Here is an 18,527-nt window from a genome sequence, read left to right on the forward strand (position 1 = left end):
ATAATGCTTTCAGCATCTTGTTGTTGCTAATGCTCATTCAGTGTAATCACACCCAGGGAACACGGATATTTAAAAAAAAAAAAAAAAAGTTTATTTGTTTGCTGTCGGGCTATTTTGTTACAATGTAGTAATTTCAAAAGATGAATTGTACAGTGGATATCTACAGCCCAAGTTCTCAAACTGTAGAGAAACTGCAGTATCTGTCAGTCGGAGGCACTTTAAAGGCAGATGTGTGGTAGATTTAAAAAATATGGGAAGCTAATACAGCTTTAGTTTTTAAAAAAGGAAAAAGAAGTCACTTGTTTGCACTGCATGATTCTTTGGTCTGTAGAGCGTGTAACGGAAGATACTCCTTGTGAGAATAAATACGAACTTTTTCCAAAACGTACAAAAAAATTGTCCAATACATTCAGAAACATTTTAACCCCAACACTGAATTTCCACAACACAAGCACCAAAGCTCCGACGGTTGTGGTGCTGGACCATGTCCCACACAGCACATCTCGTTCCAGTGATTCATGAAGACTTATTAAACATCAAATCAGCCCCTGAAGCGTAATGTTTGATCCTGTATTTTTTTTTTTTTAAAACACATTTGATTATTTACAGTCCTCACTGTACAAAGGCAAGGCAGCAGGAAATTTATGAAACTGGAGTTCATCCGTAAGCGACGGTAAATCTGTGGTTTTTCATTGGCTGTTAAGAATAGTGTTCATTGTCATGCCAGGTTGTCATCCAGGGTTTCCTTTCCAGGTTTTCCCAGTTAGCATTTCCAGAATTTATCACCCTCTCCTCCCGTTTGATCCGAACTGCGTTGTAACTGGGAACCTTATCTTCGTATTTGGCACGTTTAAAAAAGCCACACTGCAGAGAAAAGAGGGAAAACAAAACTCAGTATTCGGTTTGAGAACGAGGCCATTTAAAGACGTTCAGAGAAAGCCAAGCGGTTTGAGATGTTTGTCATCGGTCTCTTTCACAGGTGCCAAAATGCAATTAATCCCATAAGAGGCGTAGATGAGCCATCTGCGCTCCTCTATACAGGAAGAAAAGGTGTTCAGTGTCCCCCGTTTTTAAATGTAGAGTGAAAGAAACCTTCAGACCGTGTGAGTGCAGGTGTAACAGCAAGAAAACAAACTGGAGACAGAAAAGGGGATGAAATCAAAGAGATGCAGAAGTTACCCCGAGTCCTCCTCAGAGCTTTAAGAAACAGTCGTTGCTTATCAGCCATCACCTCCCCTGGCCATGCATGTAGTAATACACACTTTGTTTTTGTTTTCTTAAATGGCACGTCACAGTGTGAGAATTGCCCACAGCCTGCCTAGTACCAGAAAGCAGCACTTTTGCAGCAAGGAGGAGCAAGACAAAAAAGGTTTCACTCAGTCATGATAGGCTGGGTAATTTTACCCTCTGTCTCTTTTTTTTATGCATTTGGTGTCAGTCTCTCTTTGTCTGATGGGTCCTCTTTATTCTTTTTCCCAAAGACTCCACACTGAGGAGAGGCAAATTATTAGAAAATATGTGCAATCGCTATAATAAATAGTGACAGTTGTTCTGTACAAGGTGCTTCACAGACTGCTAGACGTTCACAGATTTAAGCCTGAAGGCTTTATCAGTAAAACGTAGGACTACTGGGATAGGGTCTGTTCTCCTCTAGCCCTACCTTCCAAAGAAGGAAAGCCAGCAGGGCCAGCAACAGTAGCCCGAACAGGATGGACAGCACGATGATCCACCACGGCACTCCCCCATACCGAGCCTCACGCCTCTCTGGGAAGGCCGTCAGTCTCACCTAGGGAACACAGCGAAGTGGCAAAACGTGATGTCATAGTGTTCTCTGTATACTGTACAAAAACTCAGGCTTTATGTTTAGAGGGTGCACAGAACTGTGTAAAATCTGCCGCTATGTTCAATTACCTGCGTATTAGCGTTCATCCGAACGGTGTTCTTTACGTTATCAAGGTGCAGAGCAGCGTTGACTATCACCTCCACATGATGTAACTTGGAATAATCCTGTTTGAAGAAAAGGTGAATCAAATCAAAGGAAATACAAAAGTAGAGATTCATGTCAATAAAGATGCTTTAACCCCTGAAACCCATATGTTATTTCTTTATGTCTAAATTTCCACCAGCAGGGGAAAAAAACCTCCCACATTAAGTCAGTAACAGCTGGAAGACTGAACTTTTTGGGGGATGTAATATTGACAGTTAACACTGTAACGCTGTCAGGCAGCTGGTGGTGTGATGGTTTGGGCCCTTTAGTAAAAAACTGCAGTCTTGAGGTCAACAATAACAGTTGTATCAACCCATGTTATCATAATTCAACTGTTATTTTTGAGATTAAATACCGAATATAGATTACACTGTTGCCATTGAAAAACATTTGGGGTTTCCTTTTTTCAAATCCAGAGATAACAACTGAGTACAACCACTTACCTCGATGAAGGTGCTATTCCAAAGGCGAGAGTGAAGACTGATGGCTGCATTACTGTCCAGGCTCCGCAGAGGGCACCTTATCTTCACACATTTTGCCCCATCGTCACAAGACTGTTGACAAGGGAGTACAAAGTTACTGCCAAATGCCCGTTCAGCTGGCTGAAAGGTGCATAAAATAATGTAATAGTCTAGAACAAACAAAAGGTTGCATTACCAGAGTTTTTGATTTCTTGCTCTCAATTAAGCGTAAAATAGTGCCCTCATCACTCCCCTGTGTTCCTGAGACTTCTCTCCTCTTTCTTGTGTTAACTTCTTCCTGAAATAAGAAAAGAAATGTATTTAGTTTATTGCCATTAACTCAACATCTTGTCAAAATAAAATACATTTATAAATTCTTTCATGGGAGGATGGCGATGACACATTAACGTGGCGTTTTACCTTTTTAAGAGGATTAATCTCACTTTTAGGTGTGCACTCTATCTGATCCCCTCCCATGGTAGTGATTTTCATCAGGTAAAGCAGCCACTTTCCATCCGCTGTCTCCTTTGGCCAGTCAATGGTGAGAGTGGCGGTCCCAAAATCAGTCAAAGGCCTTCCCAAGTTGATTATCTGTAAAAACAGGAAGTAGTACAATTTAAGTTGAAATGTTCTTACTCGCCCCGTTCAGAACACAAAATTGTTGGATTAACGATAAATTCAGGAAAATAAATGAACGATCTAGTTGCTTTTCCTGTACTCACTCTGAAGTGATGTGTGATGGCACTGCCAATGTCACTTTCAGTTTTAATGGCCGTCTCGCCTTTGACATCTCCCGTAAAGTAGACCTGAGATGGCGTGGCTTGTCTGCAGAGAGAAAAAATACACAGTAGCCAGCATGAGTCAGTGCACATCTATGTGTTTCCTGCACATTTATGTATATGCATGTTTCTTACCCTGACACAGAGAGTTGTAACTCAATGGCCACCTTTGCCTTTGCTTTGACCGGCACTAATTGCTGCATGCTAGTTCTGTTGAAACAATATTTACACAGATATCAAACTACAAATTTTATTCTAACATACATAAACTAAGTTTGTTATATTCCAGTAGTGTAGCTATTGCATTTGCAGGTGCAACCAGTGTTATTTAGCAGTTGGGGCTGCAGGATTACAAGCTCGGATGTACTTACGTTTTCAGTTGAAGATTAACCTCTACTTCAGAGGTGTTGAAAGATATGCCAGCTGTACCCAAAATAATGTAGAAGGTGGTCTATAAACATACAGAGATCCATATTTTATTCCGTGCTCTTATTATTATTTTATTAAGTGTTAATATTTATACATGTGGAGGTGAATTAGTTGGTGCCAAACTGTGATTTTTCGCTCACCATTTCTCCCTTTTCAAAGGGATTTCCAAGATCACAATCGACCAGAGAACCATTTCTATTGGCTTGGCAGTTTACCTGAAATCAATAATAAGTCCAAATCAGAACTAAAGTGGGTGTCTGTGTATGTGAGAGAGAGAGAGAGAGAGTATCAGACACACTTACTTTATTAAGCAAGCGGGTTGCAGAGTAGGTTAAGGAGCTAGGAAAAGAAGCGATCATGGAGGCTTCGTACGCATCATCCCCACCTGCATTGCTCACGCTGACCTCTAAGGCGATTTCCTTCTGGTTACTGAGTGAGAGCACCGGCACACCATTCTCCCTTCAAACACACACAAATCGTGAGCCCGTTTGATGAAGTGTGCACATCTTTCACAGCTCGGTGCAGGGAAACAGTGTGCGAACGCATCTCAGGATGAGCATTTTAAATTAAATTTTAAAAAAGAAGAAAACGAGAGAAAGAAAAGTGTTTTTATAATCTTACTTTGGTAATGGAATGAATTTTTCATCGTTCCAGTGGCCATAGTTATATTCCATCTTCAGATTGCTCTGACACACATTGTCAGACCCACAACCGGTCTTCATGAACTCCACCTGCAAACGACATTTTCACATTTAAGAAATAACACAGAATAGGAGGAGACATCACATAAACTGAATAAGATGGGCACACACACCACTGATCGAGTTGGCTGTGACGCTTTAGCATCCAGGACCGGCTGCAGCCCAGGACCTGAGCTCTGTCTGCGTTTACGTCTGCCACCAATGATTTCCACAGACACATCAATGGGGATCCCGCGTAGCTTGTCTCGAATATTTTCCTGAAGCACGACAACATAAACAAAGCATTACGCGCCACCGGCAGTTAACTTGGATCGCGAGAGAATGCAGAAACCTTCGATACCTGCAAGGCGAGTTGTCGTTCAATGCACTGTTCCACTCCTTTCGTGTCCAAAGTGATGGTCCCTGAGGATTCATGGCTACTGCCAGGGGAGGAGTTAATGAAGGCCGCCCTAGTTTTAAGATTATTCTTCCTGTTTTCAGTGTCTGCCGCAAGGGTGTATTTGACCTCTGGATGCAACAGAGAAAGAAATACATTGTAAGTGAAAGTGAAGTATTGCTATGATAATAAGGGGAGAAAATGCAATAATGAAGATTGTTGCAAACTAAGGAGAAAAAAAATTGTGCCTCAACCTACCCAGTTTTGGAGCATAACTCACAGGATTGGCAGAGTAGGAGAAGCACGCTTTAATAGTCAAGCTGGGGACACAATCCAATTTATGTACAGTCAGACAGAGCACAGTTTTACAGCTCAGTGTTGAAGAAGTTTAGAAATTCAATAACAGATTGGGTACACGCACCAGAACTTGCTATTGTTTTCACAGTTGTTTTTGAGGAGGTCAATTTCCTTTGGTGTGATTGTGATTTTCTTCTGGATGTCAATAACCGGACGGGCTCTATGAAGAGACGACTCGGTGAGCTTTTAAGTAAACAGGACGAGAGATAACACAATGTGATCCATGCGCCAGCTCACGCACTTGTAGACGAAGACAGAGTCTGAGAGGGATCCGACAGCCAGGTCAGGGTAGGAGTTGTAATCCAAGTCCATGTTTCCCGCCAAAGAGTAGCCAAACAGTTTCACTCCTGAAGGACCAGGCAGCACCTGACGGAGGAGGAACACATACCGTCATCAAAGCCACGTATTGTACAGCATACATCCAGATACTAAAAGCACGCTATCTTTTAAAAAAATATTATTCTAATTAAGATGCTAAATTATAGTTATTTACTTCAATTCCAGAACAGAAAATCGTGTTTTATTGGTTGAATGTTATGCTTCATGACTTCTCCAAGAAGTCCAGAGTGCCGGCTCAAATCTGTGTATAAAAATGTGAATTCGGGGCAGCGAATTCATAATGCCAAGCCAAAGCACGTGTCATTTTATGGCGCCTATTCAAAATAACATGACTATTCCCCTTTGTTGAGCACTTGGCAGCTTGGCAGCACTTTTCTGCCACAACTAACAGGCATAACAGGAGAGTAGAAAGATAGAAATCAGGTGTTTATTGTGTACCTGTGAGGCTTTTGGAGAGATTTGTCCTGTAGCTGATCCATAGTAGATGTAAACCTTCCCTTTGCCCTTATCATCATAAGGAGCTCCCACTGCAAAATCTGGCATGGAGAACAACAACAGGGTGGTTATGTATTTCTGCTGATGTCAAGACTGACTAGCAGACCACAGTATACGTGTATATGCAGAACTATTGCATGCTCACCATCATAACGATCCAGATTGATGTCTCCCAGGTTTTCTACAGCCAGGCCAAACATTGAGTCCAAGGGTCCATCTATTCTGGTGGGTGTTACTTTGTTCCACTTTCCAGCGTTGTTGATGTAGACGTAGACAGCTCCTCCAATATCTCCATCCTTCTCAAAGTACTGTGGTGCCCCCACCACAATGTCCTCCCAGCTAATAAAGAAAACAGCATTGCACATTCATTAGAATAAAGCCACAGTAGCAACAGCGACGGTGCAGAAGTTGCAGGTTGCTGTTTGTATCATCCGGCATCACTCACCCATCCTTGTTGAGGTCCAGCACCGTAAGATCGTAGCCAAAAGATGAAGCCAACCCCTCGCCTTCTAGTGAGAACTCTTCAACTAATATGTTGCTTGTTTGGCCACCTGTCTTTAGCAGTACCACCGCTCCACTGTGGTTTGCTCTGGGAGCTCCAGCCACCACTGTTAGCTGGCCTTTCTTAGTCAAATGTTTACCTGAGTCCAGGGAGAAGCCTGACACAAAGAGACAAAGAAGCGATTCCTTAAATAATCAAAGAACCATGAAGTGCTAGAAAATATGTCTCTGTATAAAGCGAATTACTGGAATCACAGTCAGGTTATAGTTTTTACCCAGGTAGCTACTGGCAGGAACAGGGACCAGGTCAGGGTTCTTTTGGTTCTCGTCTCCTGCCTCATATGGACCATCATCAAAGATGCCCCTTTCTATGAAAGAGTCATTTTTCTGCTCCACGCGTACTATACCTTCAAGACGAAAGCAGAGGGGAGGCTTGTAAGTATTGACTGAAATAATCCTCACAAGCACATTCCTCTATTCTGATAGCTGGGGAAAAAAATTCATACAAAGTAGATTTATTACATTTCACAGTAAACATATGCATGCACACTACCTTTCCAGTTGTAAGCTCCAGGAGCCCCAAAGATGATGTAGTGGTAGTCCTTGTCGAATGTAGCAGAGAGGCCCTGCTGGCAGGAACCAAACATCTCGTGGCCTCTGGGCCTCTGGTCACAAAAATACCATCCACCTCCTTCTCCATTCTCATTTGAGTTCGTTTTTAATGACTGACTCAGCACGTAGCAGCGGCCAATTATGTCACGAGATTCCAACAACTCTAAGCCCACATTGGCCCGGCGCTGGTAGCGATGAGCACAGGTCTGCCAGGGGAAGCAGACACAGTTAAGTGCAGTGAATGAGACTAAGGTGTGCTTTGTTGGAGAGACGACGGTTATTTTTTTGACAATATCAATTTGTCGTTACATTAATAACCATCTGTTTGAACAACTAAACAGTAATAATGAGTTTTAATTGTGTGGATGCCATAGGCATCCACACAATTGAGTTCCTGTTTCTCTTTATTCTTTATTATTCTAGTTGCTTCCGTACGTTTTTTGGACGTTAACTACTCCTTCAGTTTTCAGCCGATTTTCTCCGTTCAACCTTTAAAAAATTCTGCTATTTCTGCTAATGGGTGCTATATCTTTTGGTGCTCATAACTTCTATACTTTTTGAGATATTGAATTTTTTTTGCAATATTTTTTGCCTATTTCTGCCATATTATCAGTGGCCTCACTGATTGGGTGGATGCCGTAGGCATCCACACTATTGAGATCCTGTTTCTCTTTATTCTTTATCCTTTATTATTCTAGTTGCTCCGTTTCTTTGCCGCTTAACTACTCCCTCAGTTTTCAGCCGATTTTTACCATTCAAACTCTAAACTGTTCTGCTATTTCTGCTTTCGACTGCTATATCTTTTGGTACTTATTACTATTATACTTTTTAAAATATTACACTTTTTTCCTTTAATTTGTCCCATTGAAATGAATGGGAAACTTCTACAATTCTGCTAAAACTTGCTTGTCTTTGAAACTTAACTACTTCCTCATACTTTCACCTAGAAACTCCATTCAAACTTTAAAACGTTCTCAGATGATTGGGCTATTCCTGTGTGATTCAGCTTTTTCATATCTGTTACCGTTTTCATGTAATGACTCTTTAAGTTTTCAGTTACAACTTTGTGATTTTTCAGAAAATACATGTGTTGCTATGGTTGCTATGCAATTAACTCCCACTGCACACTCGTCCGTTCTGAATTTTCTCTTCATGTCTGAACAACTCCTTGCTACTCGCTCAATTTCCACTCAACTTCCACAAATTATACATCAAAACGTAGGTATTTTTGCTGGCTTTAAGACAGTGTCACTATAATTATTGTGAGAGTTACGTTTTTTTCACAATTTGCCTCGAAGTGACACATGGTCTAAAAACTCCCCATTCAAAGTCTATGGGGAGGTTGTGAAACTCAGAGCTGAAATACTGAAACTGAAGGCATTTTCAAATCGTCATATCTCCTTAACGAAGCAAAGTTAAGACATGAGGCTTGTCCCTGTATATCTTCAGACACTCCTGACACTCACAATTCAAGAATTATTTTCTCACCTATTACCGTTCTGAGATGAGTTAGACTTGTTTGAGGGGTGGAAATCTGTCCTCCTCTCATTTTTCAAATTCCGAAAATGAAGCCGTTTCTTCTCTCGTCATATCTCCGCGACGGAGATACAAAGAGCTATGTAAATCGCAGTCAAAGTACACCAAAGTCCGCTGATTCACCCAGTGCAAGAATTATGCTTCTATCCCACCTAGTTTTTGAGTTACACGACGTTTTGTAACTCCAAAAAACGGCGTTTTTCGCGTCTCACCGCGATCTAATTCTGACTCCTCATCACCCTTTTTTTCAAAGCGCCCGCCCCCTTAGAGGTGGCGCGATTGGTAATGACACCGCTCTTCAGACCAGAGGTCGTGGGTTCGATTCCACCTTGGCCCACATGTTTTTTTTTTAACTACAAATTTATACACTATCACAGACCGGTAATTCATATTGATAATTTATTACAATTCTGCAAAGTTTAATGATTTTAGCAGCTTTTCTAATATGGACCTCAGATTCTGGTTAACAGTCTATGGCAGAAATACATACAAGTACACAGCCTGATGAAGCAGACAGAAGCAGTACCTCTGATTGGTTCCGCAGTTTCACCTCTTATCAGCACAAATCTCACCCTCTTCTGCTGTTTTCACCTCTTTTCTGCTAATTTGAGCTTCTGTTCCACAGTGCACTCAGCCTCTTCTGCTGTTTTCATTAGAATTTTAAGCTTTTCCACCTTTTTTCAGTTACGTGAGAACCAGTTTGGCTCAATGAGTAGCTGAAAAATATCAGCCTCTTCTGCTGTTTTAGCAGGATTTCAGAGTTCAGCTTTTTCACTTGTTTTAAGCACAAATTTCAGTTTCTTTACCTCATTTCACAACAAAGTTCTTCCTCTTCACCTCTTTTCTGCTAATTTGAGCTGCTGCTCCACAGTGCACATTTTCCCTCTCATCATATCTTTGCTTGTGACCAGAACTCATTTGGCTCAGAGGGTAGGGCATCTGTCGTGAGACCCGGTGGCAGAGGTTCGAATCCTACCTGTGACAGCTGCTACACATGTTCACTGCTTGCATGCGCTCTGCTTTCTTGACACTCTCCAGTGTGTCATTACACATACAGCCATCTTCAGCAAGCACTTCTTTTCAACTCGGCTTTTTGCTTCTTTACCTCTTTTCAGCAGAAATTATTCCTCTTCACCTCTTTTCTGCTAATTAGAGCTCCTGCTCCACAGTGCACTTAGCCTCTTCTGCTGTTTTCATTAGAATTTTAAGCTTTTCCACCTTTTTTCAGTTACGTGAGAACCAGTTTGGCTCAGTGAGTAGCTGAAAAATATCAGCCTCTACTACTGTTTTAGCAGGATTTCAGAGTTCAGCTTTTTCACTTGTTTTAAGCACAAATTTCAGTTTCTTTACCTCATTTCACAACAAAGTTCTTCCTCTTCACCTCTTTTCTGCTAATTTGAGCTTCTGCTCCACAGTGCACATTTTCTCTCTCATCATATATTTGCTTGAGACCAGAACTCATTTGGCTCAGAGGGTAGGGCAGCTGCCGTGAGACCCGGGGGCAGAGTTTCGAATCCTACCTGTGACAGTTGCTACACATGTTCCCTGCTTGCATGCGCTCTGCTTTCTTGACACTCTCCAGTGTGTCATTACACATACAGCCATCTTCAGCAAGCACTTCTACACCTCTTTTCAACTCATCTTTTTGCTTCTTTACCTCTTTTCAGCAGAACTTCTTCTGATTCACCTCTTTTCTGCTAAATGTTTAGCCTTTTCACCTCTTATTAGCACAATACTAAGCAGCTTCTGCTAATTTCACCAGAATTGTCAGTCTCTCCACCTCTTCTTTGTAAGAATCAGTTTGGTCCAGTAAGGTGAGACGCCGCCTATAGATCAGAAAGGCCAGGTTCGAATCTCGCTCAGGGCAATGTTTTTTGTTTTTTCAACTTTTTCTGCTTTTTTCAGCAGAAATCTTCAGCGTAAGGCATCCACACAGCATTTTCGCAGGAAATGCAATTTTTTCTAGTTTTCCTTGCCGGCTTGACCTGTGTTTTAGCTCAGTGAGATGAGCGTCCGTTCACAGACTGGGAGGCCCGGGTTCAAATCCCGCTTATGGCAACATTTCTTTCAGTCAACAGTTAAACTTTTTTAACTCTTTTCAACACAAATTTCAGCTTTTTCACCTCTTTTCAGCAGAATTTTAAGTTTTTTCACCACTTTTCAGCAAAAATACCAGCTTTTTCAGCTGTTTTCAGCAAACACCTCTTTTCAGCAGAATTCTACTCATTGAACTCTTTTCAGCAGAAATTCTGCTGATTGAACTCTTTTCAGCAAAATTTTAAGTTTTTTCTGCTGTTTTCAGAAAAAACCTCTTTTCAGCAGAAATTCTGCTCATTCACCTCTTCTGTAAAATTTTCATCCTTTCCACCTCTTATCAGCACAATTCTGAGCAGCTTCTGCTCATTTCAGCACAATTGTCAATCTCTCCACCTCTTCTTTGTGAGAAAGAGGTTGGCTCAGTGAGCTAAATAGCTACCTTTAGACCAGGAGGGCCAGGTTCGAATCCTGCTCAGGGCAATGTTTTGTTTTTGTTTTTTTTCTCAACTTTTTCAGCTTTTTTCACCATACATCTTCAGCGTAAGGCATCCACACAGCATTTTCGCAGGAAATGCAAATTTTTCTAGTTAAATTTGTGTTCAGATACAAAAAAAAAACCTTACCACAACCTGGCCTCCTGGTCCCTGACTTTTGACTGTCACTCCCATCCACTGATTTTCTTTGTCCTCTGTGGCCTTATTCTCTACGCAGGGATAAAAACAGGCACAGAGAAGACATTGCAACTCGACTTAATGTTTAAAATGACCAAATTCATATTAAGTAAAAATGCTCAAATGTCAGCTAATGTCTCACCGTCATTATCAAAGATAACCCTGCTGCAGTCACTGGTTGTGGTGCTCATGTCACAATTGTAGAGCCCTCCTGTCACGGCAGATTTTTGACGGCTCAAAGCTTTTGCTCTCGGGGCACCAACCAGCAGCCTGCAACAGATGCATGTATGAATCGGGCCCATACGCACTACAATCAAACACTGTTCTGACATACATTTATTAGCATGAGGTACAATCTGGCATTTCTTTCACTTGCACAGAAAATGATCACACATTCCACTGATACTCACACATACACACAGACTCACAAACACATATGCACATCCGCCACAAAACTGATGTTCCATGTCCTCACAGTGAACAGTCAAACTGAGTCAAAGAATCCTTTCAGGTCGCCTGCTGAGGATGATTGCACACACACACATATACACAGACTCTGCCTTTGTGGTCCAAAAAAAGGGCAAATGCCACACCCAGCCATCGATGATGGGCCTCCAGATATCAGGGTTTCCTACAAAGTGAATCAAGTCAACAATGTCATCCGTTGAAATTAAACTCTACACGGGTTTTCAAGGGAGAGAGTAAAGCACTGCCAGTACAATGATCCGTCTTTATCCAGCTTGCTTGGTCTGATCGCTGACCTTCAGAGTTAAGGTCGTCCGGCAAACTGTCATCCACAGATAAAATAAAGAAAAGCCATTTTAGCTGAAATACAAAGCATCCTCAGATACAAACACCATCCTGAAACATATAGCAGAGTAAAAAGCTGAGGCTTTATGAAACCATCATATCAGCTGTACAGACACCGAAAATGGTAGATATCAAACTAAACAGCCAGCCTACTGAGGCAGTATAAATCATGATGAATACTAACTCCAGCAAGGGTGATGGGTAATCACAACTATTTATGGCATACAAAAAATGGCAGATAGATGTCCAAATAGTCACGTACATTTGGAGTAAATTTCTCTTCCGTAGGCTCCTTTTGCACGACGGACAAGTACACTTTGTTTATCCTGTTTCAACCACTGGATTGGTTTGGCCTTGTTTCAGAAACCAGAACACTATAATTTTTGCTGTTATCCACCCATTAAGTGTCCCATCCAGCCTTTTTTAAATTATAAGGGGACGTGAATGACACTTGACGGTTCATACCACAAAGTCTGGAGTCAACTCTCCAGCTCCAAGCTCAGTATGCAAAAAACAGAAAACATGTTATCACACTAAAATTCTTGCAATGAGCTCAATTTTAGTGAGTCATCACCTCAAAAAGAGAACCGGTAGGCTAACAGTGAATTCCAGTGGATGCATATCCGCTCCCAGTATCCTCTGGGACACAAGAAGTAATATCAATGAATAGGAGATTTTAAAAAATCTCTCTCTCTCTCTCTCTCTCTATATATATATATATATATATATATATATATAAAAAAAAAAAAAAAAGCACCCAGCACGCCCCTGCGGGCGGTTTATCCTTCAAGCTCGGGTCCTCTACCAGAGGCCTGGGAGCTTGAGGGTCCTGCGCAGTATCTTAGCTGTTCCCAGGACTGCGCTCTTCTGGACAGAGATCTCCGATGTTGTTCCCGGGATCTGCTGGAGCCACTCGCCTAGCTTGGGAGTCACCGCACCTAGTGCTCCGATTACCACGGGGACCACCGTTACCTTCACCCTCCACATCCTCTCGAGCTCTTCTCTGAGCCCTTGGTATTTCTCCAGCTTCTCGTGTTCCTTCTTCCTGATATTGCTGTCATTCGGAACCGCTACATCGATCACTACGGCCATCTTCTTCTGTTTGTCTACCACCACTATGTCCGGTTGGTTAGCCACCACCATTTTGTCCGTCTGTATCTGGAAGTCCCACAGGATCTTAGCTCGGTCATTCTCCACCACCCTTGGGGGCATCTCCCATTTTGACCTCGGGACTTCCAGGTTATACTCGGCACAGATGTTCCTGTACACTATGCCGGCCACTTGGTTATGGCGTTCCATGTATGCCTTGCCTGCTAGCATCTTGCACCCTGCTGTTATGTGCTGGATTGTCTCTGGGGCATCTTTACACAGCCTGCACCTGGGGTCTTGCCTGGTGTGATAGACCCCAGCCTCTATGGATCTTGTGCTCAGAGCTTGTTCTTGTGCTGCCATGATTAGTGCTTCTGTGCTGTCTTTCAGTCCAGCTTTGTCCAGCCACTGGTAGGATTTCTGGATATCAGCCACCTCCTCTATCTGCCGGTGGTACATACCGTGCAGGGGCCTGTCCTTCCATGATGGTTCCTGGAAGGACAGGCCCCTGCACGGTATATATATATATATATATATATATATATATATATATATATATATATATATATATATACTCAATCAGCTGATTTTCTTTGGAGTAAATCCAACTAACAATAATGGGTTTGTTGGGAGCTGAAAGTGACGTTAGTCTACTGCGCAATTTCTAAAACACAAAAACATTTAGCAAAGAATAGGAATTATTTTTATTGCTGCACATTAAAACCTTTTTGTCACATGACACGATGTGTCAGGAAGTGTGATACAGCTGATGTGCGGCTTCGCTGACAGTGACCCGGCTGTTAATCTAATCATTTACCACCAGCGGCGGAAGGCCCGACGTACGACGTAGACCACAGGAAGAACTAAGACAACTAAAAAGAGAGAGTGTGTGTGTGTTTGGGTCCAGCTGTGCATTGACGGTCGCACGCATAGAGGCAGCAGTTAAACACACAGATCAGCTCGTCCTGTGTATCGCAACAGATAGTTTAGAAAAGCCACTGGAGAGACGTCCCATCGGGAGAGGTGTGTCTTTTCCTTTTCTTTTTCTTTTTACAGCAGTGAACTGGCTGCCGGCTTAAGACACAACCCGTTGCCTAGTAACAGTCAGTGGCGCCCTATCAACTACAGGCATTTACTTCCAAATGGCCTTCAGATACAGAGGTTCATGACATGTTGCCCAACTTCTCTCTCCATCTTTCTGCCAGCATCGAGTTCACTGAATCTTACTGGCTGAAAAATGCTTGTATTTGGTGCCCAGATGTACACCTGATTTGTGTTCCTCTCAGCGTTTTTCAGCCATTACCTCTTTCTTTTCTTCAGCTTCCCCTCCTTTCTCTTTGATGTTGGATAACCAAAACTATCCTCAGGGGAATCTGGCTCTCATATGTGTTCTTTACGCAATACACAGCCCACATACACTAATACACTGAGTTGATTTGGTATTAAAAAGACACTGACAGCAAGATACTGTCAATATCACTGAAACTACTGAAACTCACAGCCTGTTTCTAAATTCTTTACTCTTCTTGTTCCATGTTTCCATCTCTCCAGAGTCATATTATTTCACAAATCCCACAGAAATACACACACATATGCATTTACTTTCTCCCACACATTTCTCACACTCGATCCGACCTCTTAAAATACCCTAAACTCTCACTTGGTCTCCTCCTTCTCCCTCGTCTCTCCACTTATGTATTTTGTGCTTTCCCTCTTGACTTTATTATATAGACAGCTCCATCTGGCAATTATGAAGAAGCATGGAATGCTACACACATACACACATACAGATGTGTGCGCACATGCATATTCAGGTCCTGCCCTCTCCTGCAGGAACTTGCAACACTGATACCTGTAGGGCACAAACACTGTGAAATAAGTCTGAATACAAGTTGGCATGCATGGCCTGCAAAGAACTGTGACTAATAGTGCACACCCAGAGGAGACAAACATGGAGGTACACAGGTACAGAGACACTAAAAACACATTAGCACACAGTTTTCTGGAATGGATGTTATTGAACTATTGAATCAATCAATCAATCAATCAATCAATCAATCTATCTATCTATCTATCTATCTATCTATCTATCTATCTATCTATTTATCTATCTATCTATCTATCTATCTATCTATCTATCTATCTATCTATCTATCTATCTATCTATCTATCTATCTATCCATCCATCCCTATTTTGCCCCAGGTCAGGAATGTATAAAGCAAGCAGCACACTGAGCTCTCTGACAGTTTTCCAAATGACTGACAACAAGGCAACGCCTCACTGCTCAGCCACAGCATGCATCAGCACCATTAAAACCCACCAAACAGGCACTCACATGTGCACACACATCCACTGTCGGGACACGAATGCAAGTGCAGACACACAGATACAGCATCCACAGTGAGCGCACACTTCTCTAACAGTTACTTGCAAAAAACAGACATGGCTTTATACTCCAACACACACACACATATCACAACACGTGCACCTGATAGTTAGAAGTCAGCATATTTTAATTTATGGTTTTGCTTCAAAGGTTTTCTTTTCCCTCTCACAGAGCAGTCGAAAAATAGTTACAACTACCTAAGCATCCAACACTGGAGCATCTGACGCCTCCACTAAAAGTTCATTCTACGTTATTCCTACATACAAGTATTTTTTCCCCTTTTTTAACAGACTTTTCTGTTTTCTTGTATTTAACCTGAAGCTGACTTTGTGATAGCTTATAGCTTCAGTCTCGTGCAGATCACCATGTGTCTTTCATTTAGCCTGGAGCTAAGACAGAAACTGGCACTGTGTGTGTGTGTGTGTGTGTGTGTGTGTGTGTGTGTGTGTGTGTGTGTGTGTGTGTGTGTGTGTGTGTGTGTGTGTGTGTGTGTGTGTGAAGGTGCAGCAGTAGCAGGAGTGTGTAAAGTTTAAACTGTGTATTTAACAGCTGTGGAGAAGGTATAAAACTAGGGGTTTTAATCACTGCTGGGCGTACAGTGGTGTTGTGAGGTTGGGGTTAATAATTAAGCAAATACAAGTTAACTCAACTTAAACCATAATTTTACTTTATCTATGCAAAACATAGGAATGCCTGAATATTGATTTTTTGTGTGGAAAAAGCCAGTTAATAGATGCACTTTACACATATTATTCCCATGATTACATCTTAGTCTCTACTGGAGGCACTTGTGCTGTCTGCACCGCTCGTAATGTACAGTTAAAAGTTAAAATGTGACAACTTTCACTCGGATACTCTAGATTACATAATACAACCTGAACAACATATCGCATGACTGAAATGGTCAAACCATATAGTGTTGCATATAGTGAAGCATGTAAGTACATGTAAGTAGCTACAGAAGAGACACAAATTCTAACAGAGACGCTTTTTTCCGACAGGGCAGATTTCCATGTGTAACCTGGTTGTCTGTTTAGCTAGGAAGTACATTAATGCTGGTAATGTGTAACATCTTCATTCGTACTAGAATCAAGGCAGATATAAAAGTGAAGTAATCAATTAATCCATCTGGGTCAGATGTGATTGTGAAATGTCTTTGTAAATAAAATGTAAATTAAATATCAATGAATTACTAAGAATTGCTGAGACTACCGTGCAGTTTAAAATAAAGCAGGACATGAACCTTCAGTCTGCCGGAGGGGGAAAAAGTCTTAAGTTATCTGCCCTGAGGTCAGTTTATAATCAGGCTGTTCCAATCAGTGACCACTTGATGGCACTTGTTCTTTATGCAGGGTGACAGTCCCCTCTGAAATAGTGCCCAAGAAAATACCAACAGTGATTCACTGAGATGTTTTGCCCCCCCAAAAAAGTCAAGGCTGGGTCCCGGTTGAAGTCAACAAGAAAGGAGGAATGTGAACGCGCGCCGCGTGCAAGCGCACAAAGAGTTGCCTTCTAGCTCCAATGAAAACTCACAAATAAGTAACCTGAAAGAAGGAAATATTAACAAGAAAGACGGGCATCGAGTTAAACTTATAAGAGCTCGTGTGGCCTAAAGAAGAAGGAGAAGAAGCTGTTGGTGGAAATGTGTCGTACCTGACAAACCTGACCTGACCTGATCACGTACAGGCCTACTTGCGGTGCTGCTGAGGTAACTCACTTGCGGTCTGCGGCTCCCAAAAGTAGTTTTAGGCGGATTTTTTTTTTTCTTCCAGCCGTCTAAAGTGTGTATTGTGCAGTAATAATTTAATTATATGTATATGTATAATTATATGTATACTGGAGTTCATTTTAAACACACTGAGGTGTCTTTCAAGGAAAAAAACAATTCCATTAACAGCCTCCGGACATTTTATCCTTTAAAAGCAAAACTCTGACACTTACATTCTCTTTTCCTGCGGAAGGAGCTGCCGGTGCATGGCGAGAGAGAAGCCGAACAGGCTCCCGGGGTCTCCGGTCTTCCGCTGGACATTGTCGGTGTCCAAGTTGAAAGCCGAGAGCAGCCCACAGCTAGAGAGAAAGGCGATTAGCCAAAGTCCACAGGTGATCCAGCCCTCCATGAAAACGCGAAGCTTCCTCGAACTACTGAAAAGGGACTCCTTAGTGCAGGAGGTGCAGAGTGCGACTGAGGGCTGCTGCTGGAGGACTGACTGCTGTCCACTTGTTAGCCGCTCCTCCTACCTCTCATGCACCCACACATCCCACCCCATCCTACCACACCTCAGATTGCTTCAAATGCAGTTTACATGCCAAAATGTAACTCTGATGGAAACATTAGTCTGTTGTTAGTTTCCAGTAGATCAATGCTGTAATCTAACTGGGTCACTAATGCCTGAGTCTGCCTAAAAACGCATTTATGGCAAGAAAAAATGGCTGTATAACACTATTATAAGGCCTGCTGGTGAGCTCCCCTGGAAACGACCAAAAACAAAATACATCATAAAATCCCACAAGTGGGAAAAGATCGTCAAGATATCCGGTGACATAAGAGCAAATTGTGCCTGAGCCTACCGACTTCAAGCATCCATTTAATTAAGAAAGAGTCAGCAGCTTTGGGAGAGAGGAAGAGTGAAACATGCTGCTATAAGTAGATACTGATTCCCCCTCTTGGCACTGGTTGCACAGTCTAGACAATGGCAACACAATGACAAGGGAGTGGGAGACAGATGAGAAGAGAGAACAGCATGTGAGAAACATACAGTGTTGGAGCGCAGGAAGAGAAGAAAGAGAAATATGCAGGCCTCTACTACAACAACAATCCACAATTTAAATTTACAATCTTTCTGGCACTGTTGATCAGATGGTATCACCCTGGGGCCTGTGTCCTCTGTAATGAATCATTAGATGAGTCAAAAGGAGCCAGAGACTGCAGCGGGCACAGACCCACACATTAGTAGACTCTG

General features: G+C 42.1%; 1 protein-coding gene across 2 annotated transcripts; it reads right to left on the minus strand.

Annotated features, from left to right (window-relative positions):
- Positions 1-79: 79 nt before the first annotated feature.
- On the minus strand, positions 80-17,771 carry LOC146648304 (integrin alpha-6-like). Of its 2 annotated transcripts, XM_085388459.1 has the most exons (26): positions 17,509-17,771; positions 11,424-11,551; positions 11,234-11,313; positions 6,979-7,243; positions 6,701-6,832; positions 6,370-6,583; positions 6,070-6,263; positions 5,868-5,965; positions 5,332-5,456; positions 5,155-5,250; positions 4,992-5,053; positions 4,698-4,864; positions 4,471-4,614; positions 4,278-4,387; positions 3,959-4,115; positions 3,797-3,871; positions 3,599-3,678; positions 3,363-3,437; positions 3,171-3,273; positions 2,869-3,039; positions 2,645-2,746; positions 2,431-2,541; positions 1,912-2,007; positions 1,661-1,786; positions 1,405-1,489; positions 727-864 (listed from the first exon to the last, which is right to left on the minus strand). In XM_085388459.1, the coding sequence occupies exons 1-25, from the start codon at positions 17,682-17,684 to the stop codon at positions 1,421-1,423; spliced, it is 3,156 nt and encodes a 1,051-aa protein (XP_085244585.1). In that variant the 5' UTR covers positions 17,685-17,771; the 3' UTR covers positions 727-864; positions 1,405-1,420. The 2 variants fall into 2 exon arrangements, with proteins under 2 accessions (XP_085244584.1, XP_085244585.1); XM_085388458.1 differs by lacking the exon at positions 1,405-1,489 and having other exon boundaries at positions 80-864.
- Positions 17,772-18,527: the final 756 nt, after the last annotated feature.

This window comes from Rhamphochromis longiceps, linkage group LG18 (genome assembly GCF_057381845.1).
Source record: "Rhamphochromis longiceps isolate RC_006_pf linkage group LG18, R_longiceps_female_GT1.1, whole genome shotgun sequence".
Classification (NCBI taxonomy): domain Eukaryota; kingdom Metazoa; phylum Chordata; class Actinopteri; order Cichliformes; family Cichlidae; genus Rhamphochromis; species Rhamphochromis longiceps.

Excerpts from the sequence above, each read along its gene's own strand:
- LOC146648304 (XM_085388458.1), bottom strand. The coding sequence starts at position 17,684 with ATGGAGGGCTGGATCACCTGTGGACTTTGGCTAATCGCCTTTCTCTCT. Across the intron at positions 7,244-11,233 it reads GACCAGGAGGCCAGGTTGTG|ACCTGTGCTCATCGCTACCA; the intron begins GTAAGGTTTTTT and ends TTCCCCTGGCAG. Across the intron at positions 1,787-1,911 it reads GGATGAACGCTAATACGCAG|GTGAGACTGACGGCCTTCCC; the intron begins GTAATTGAACAT and ends TGTGTTCCCTAG.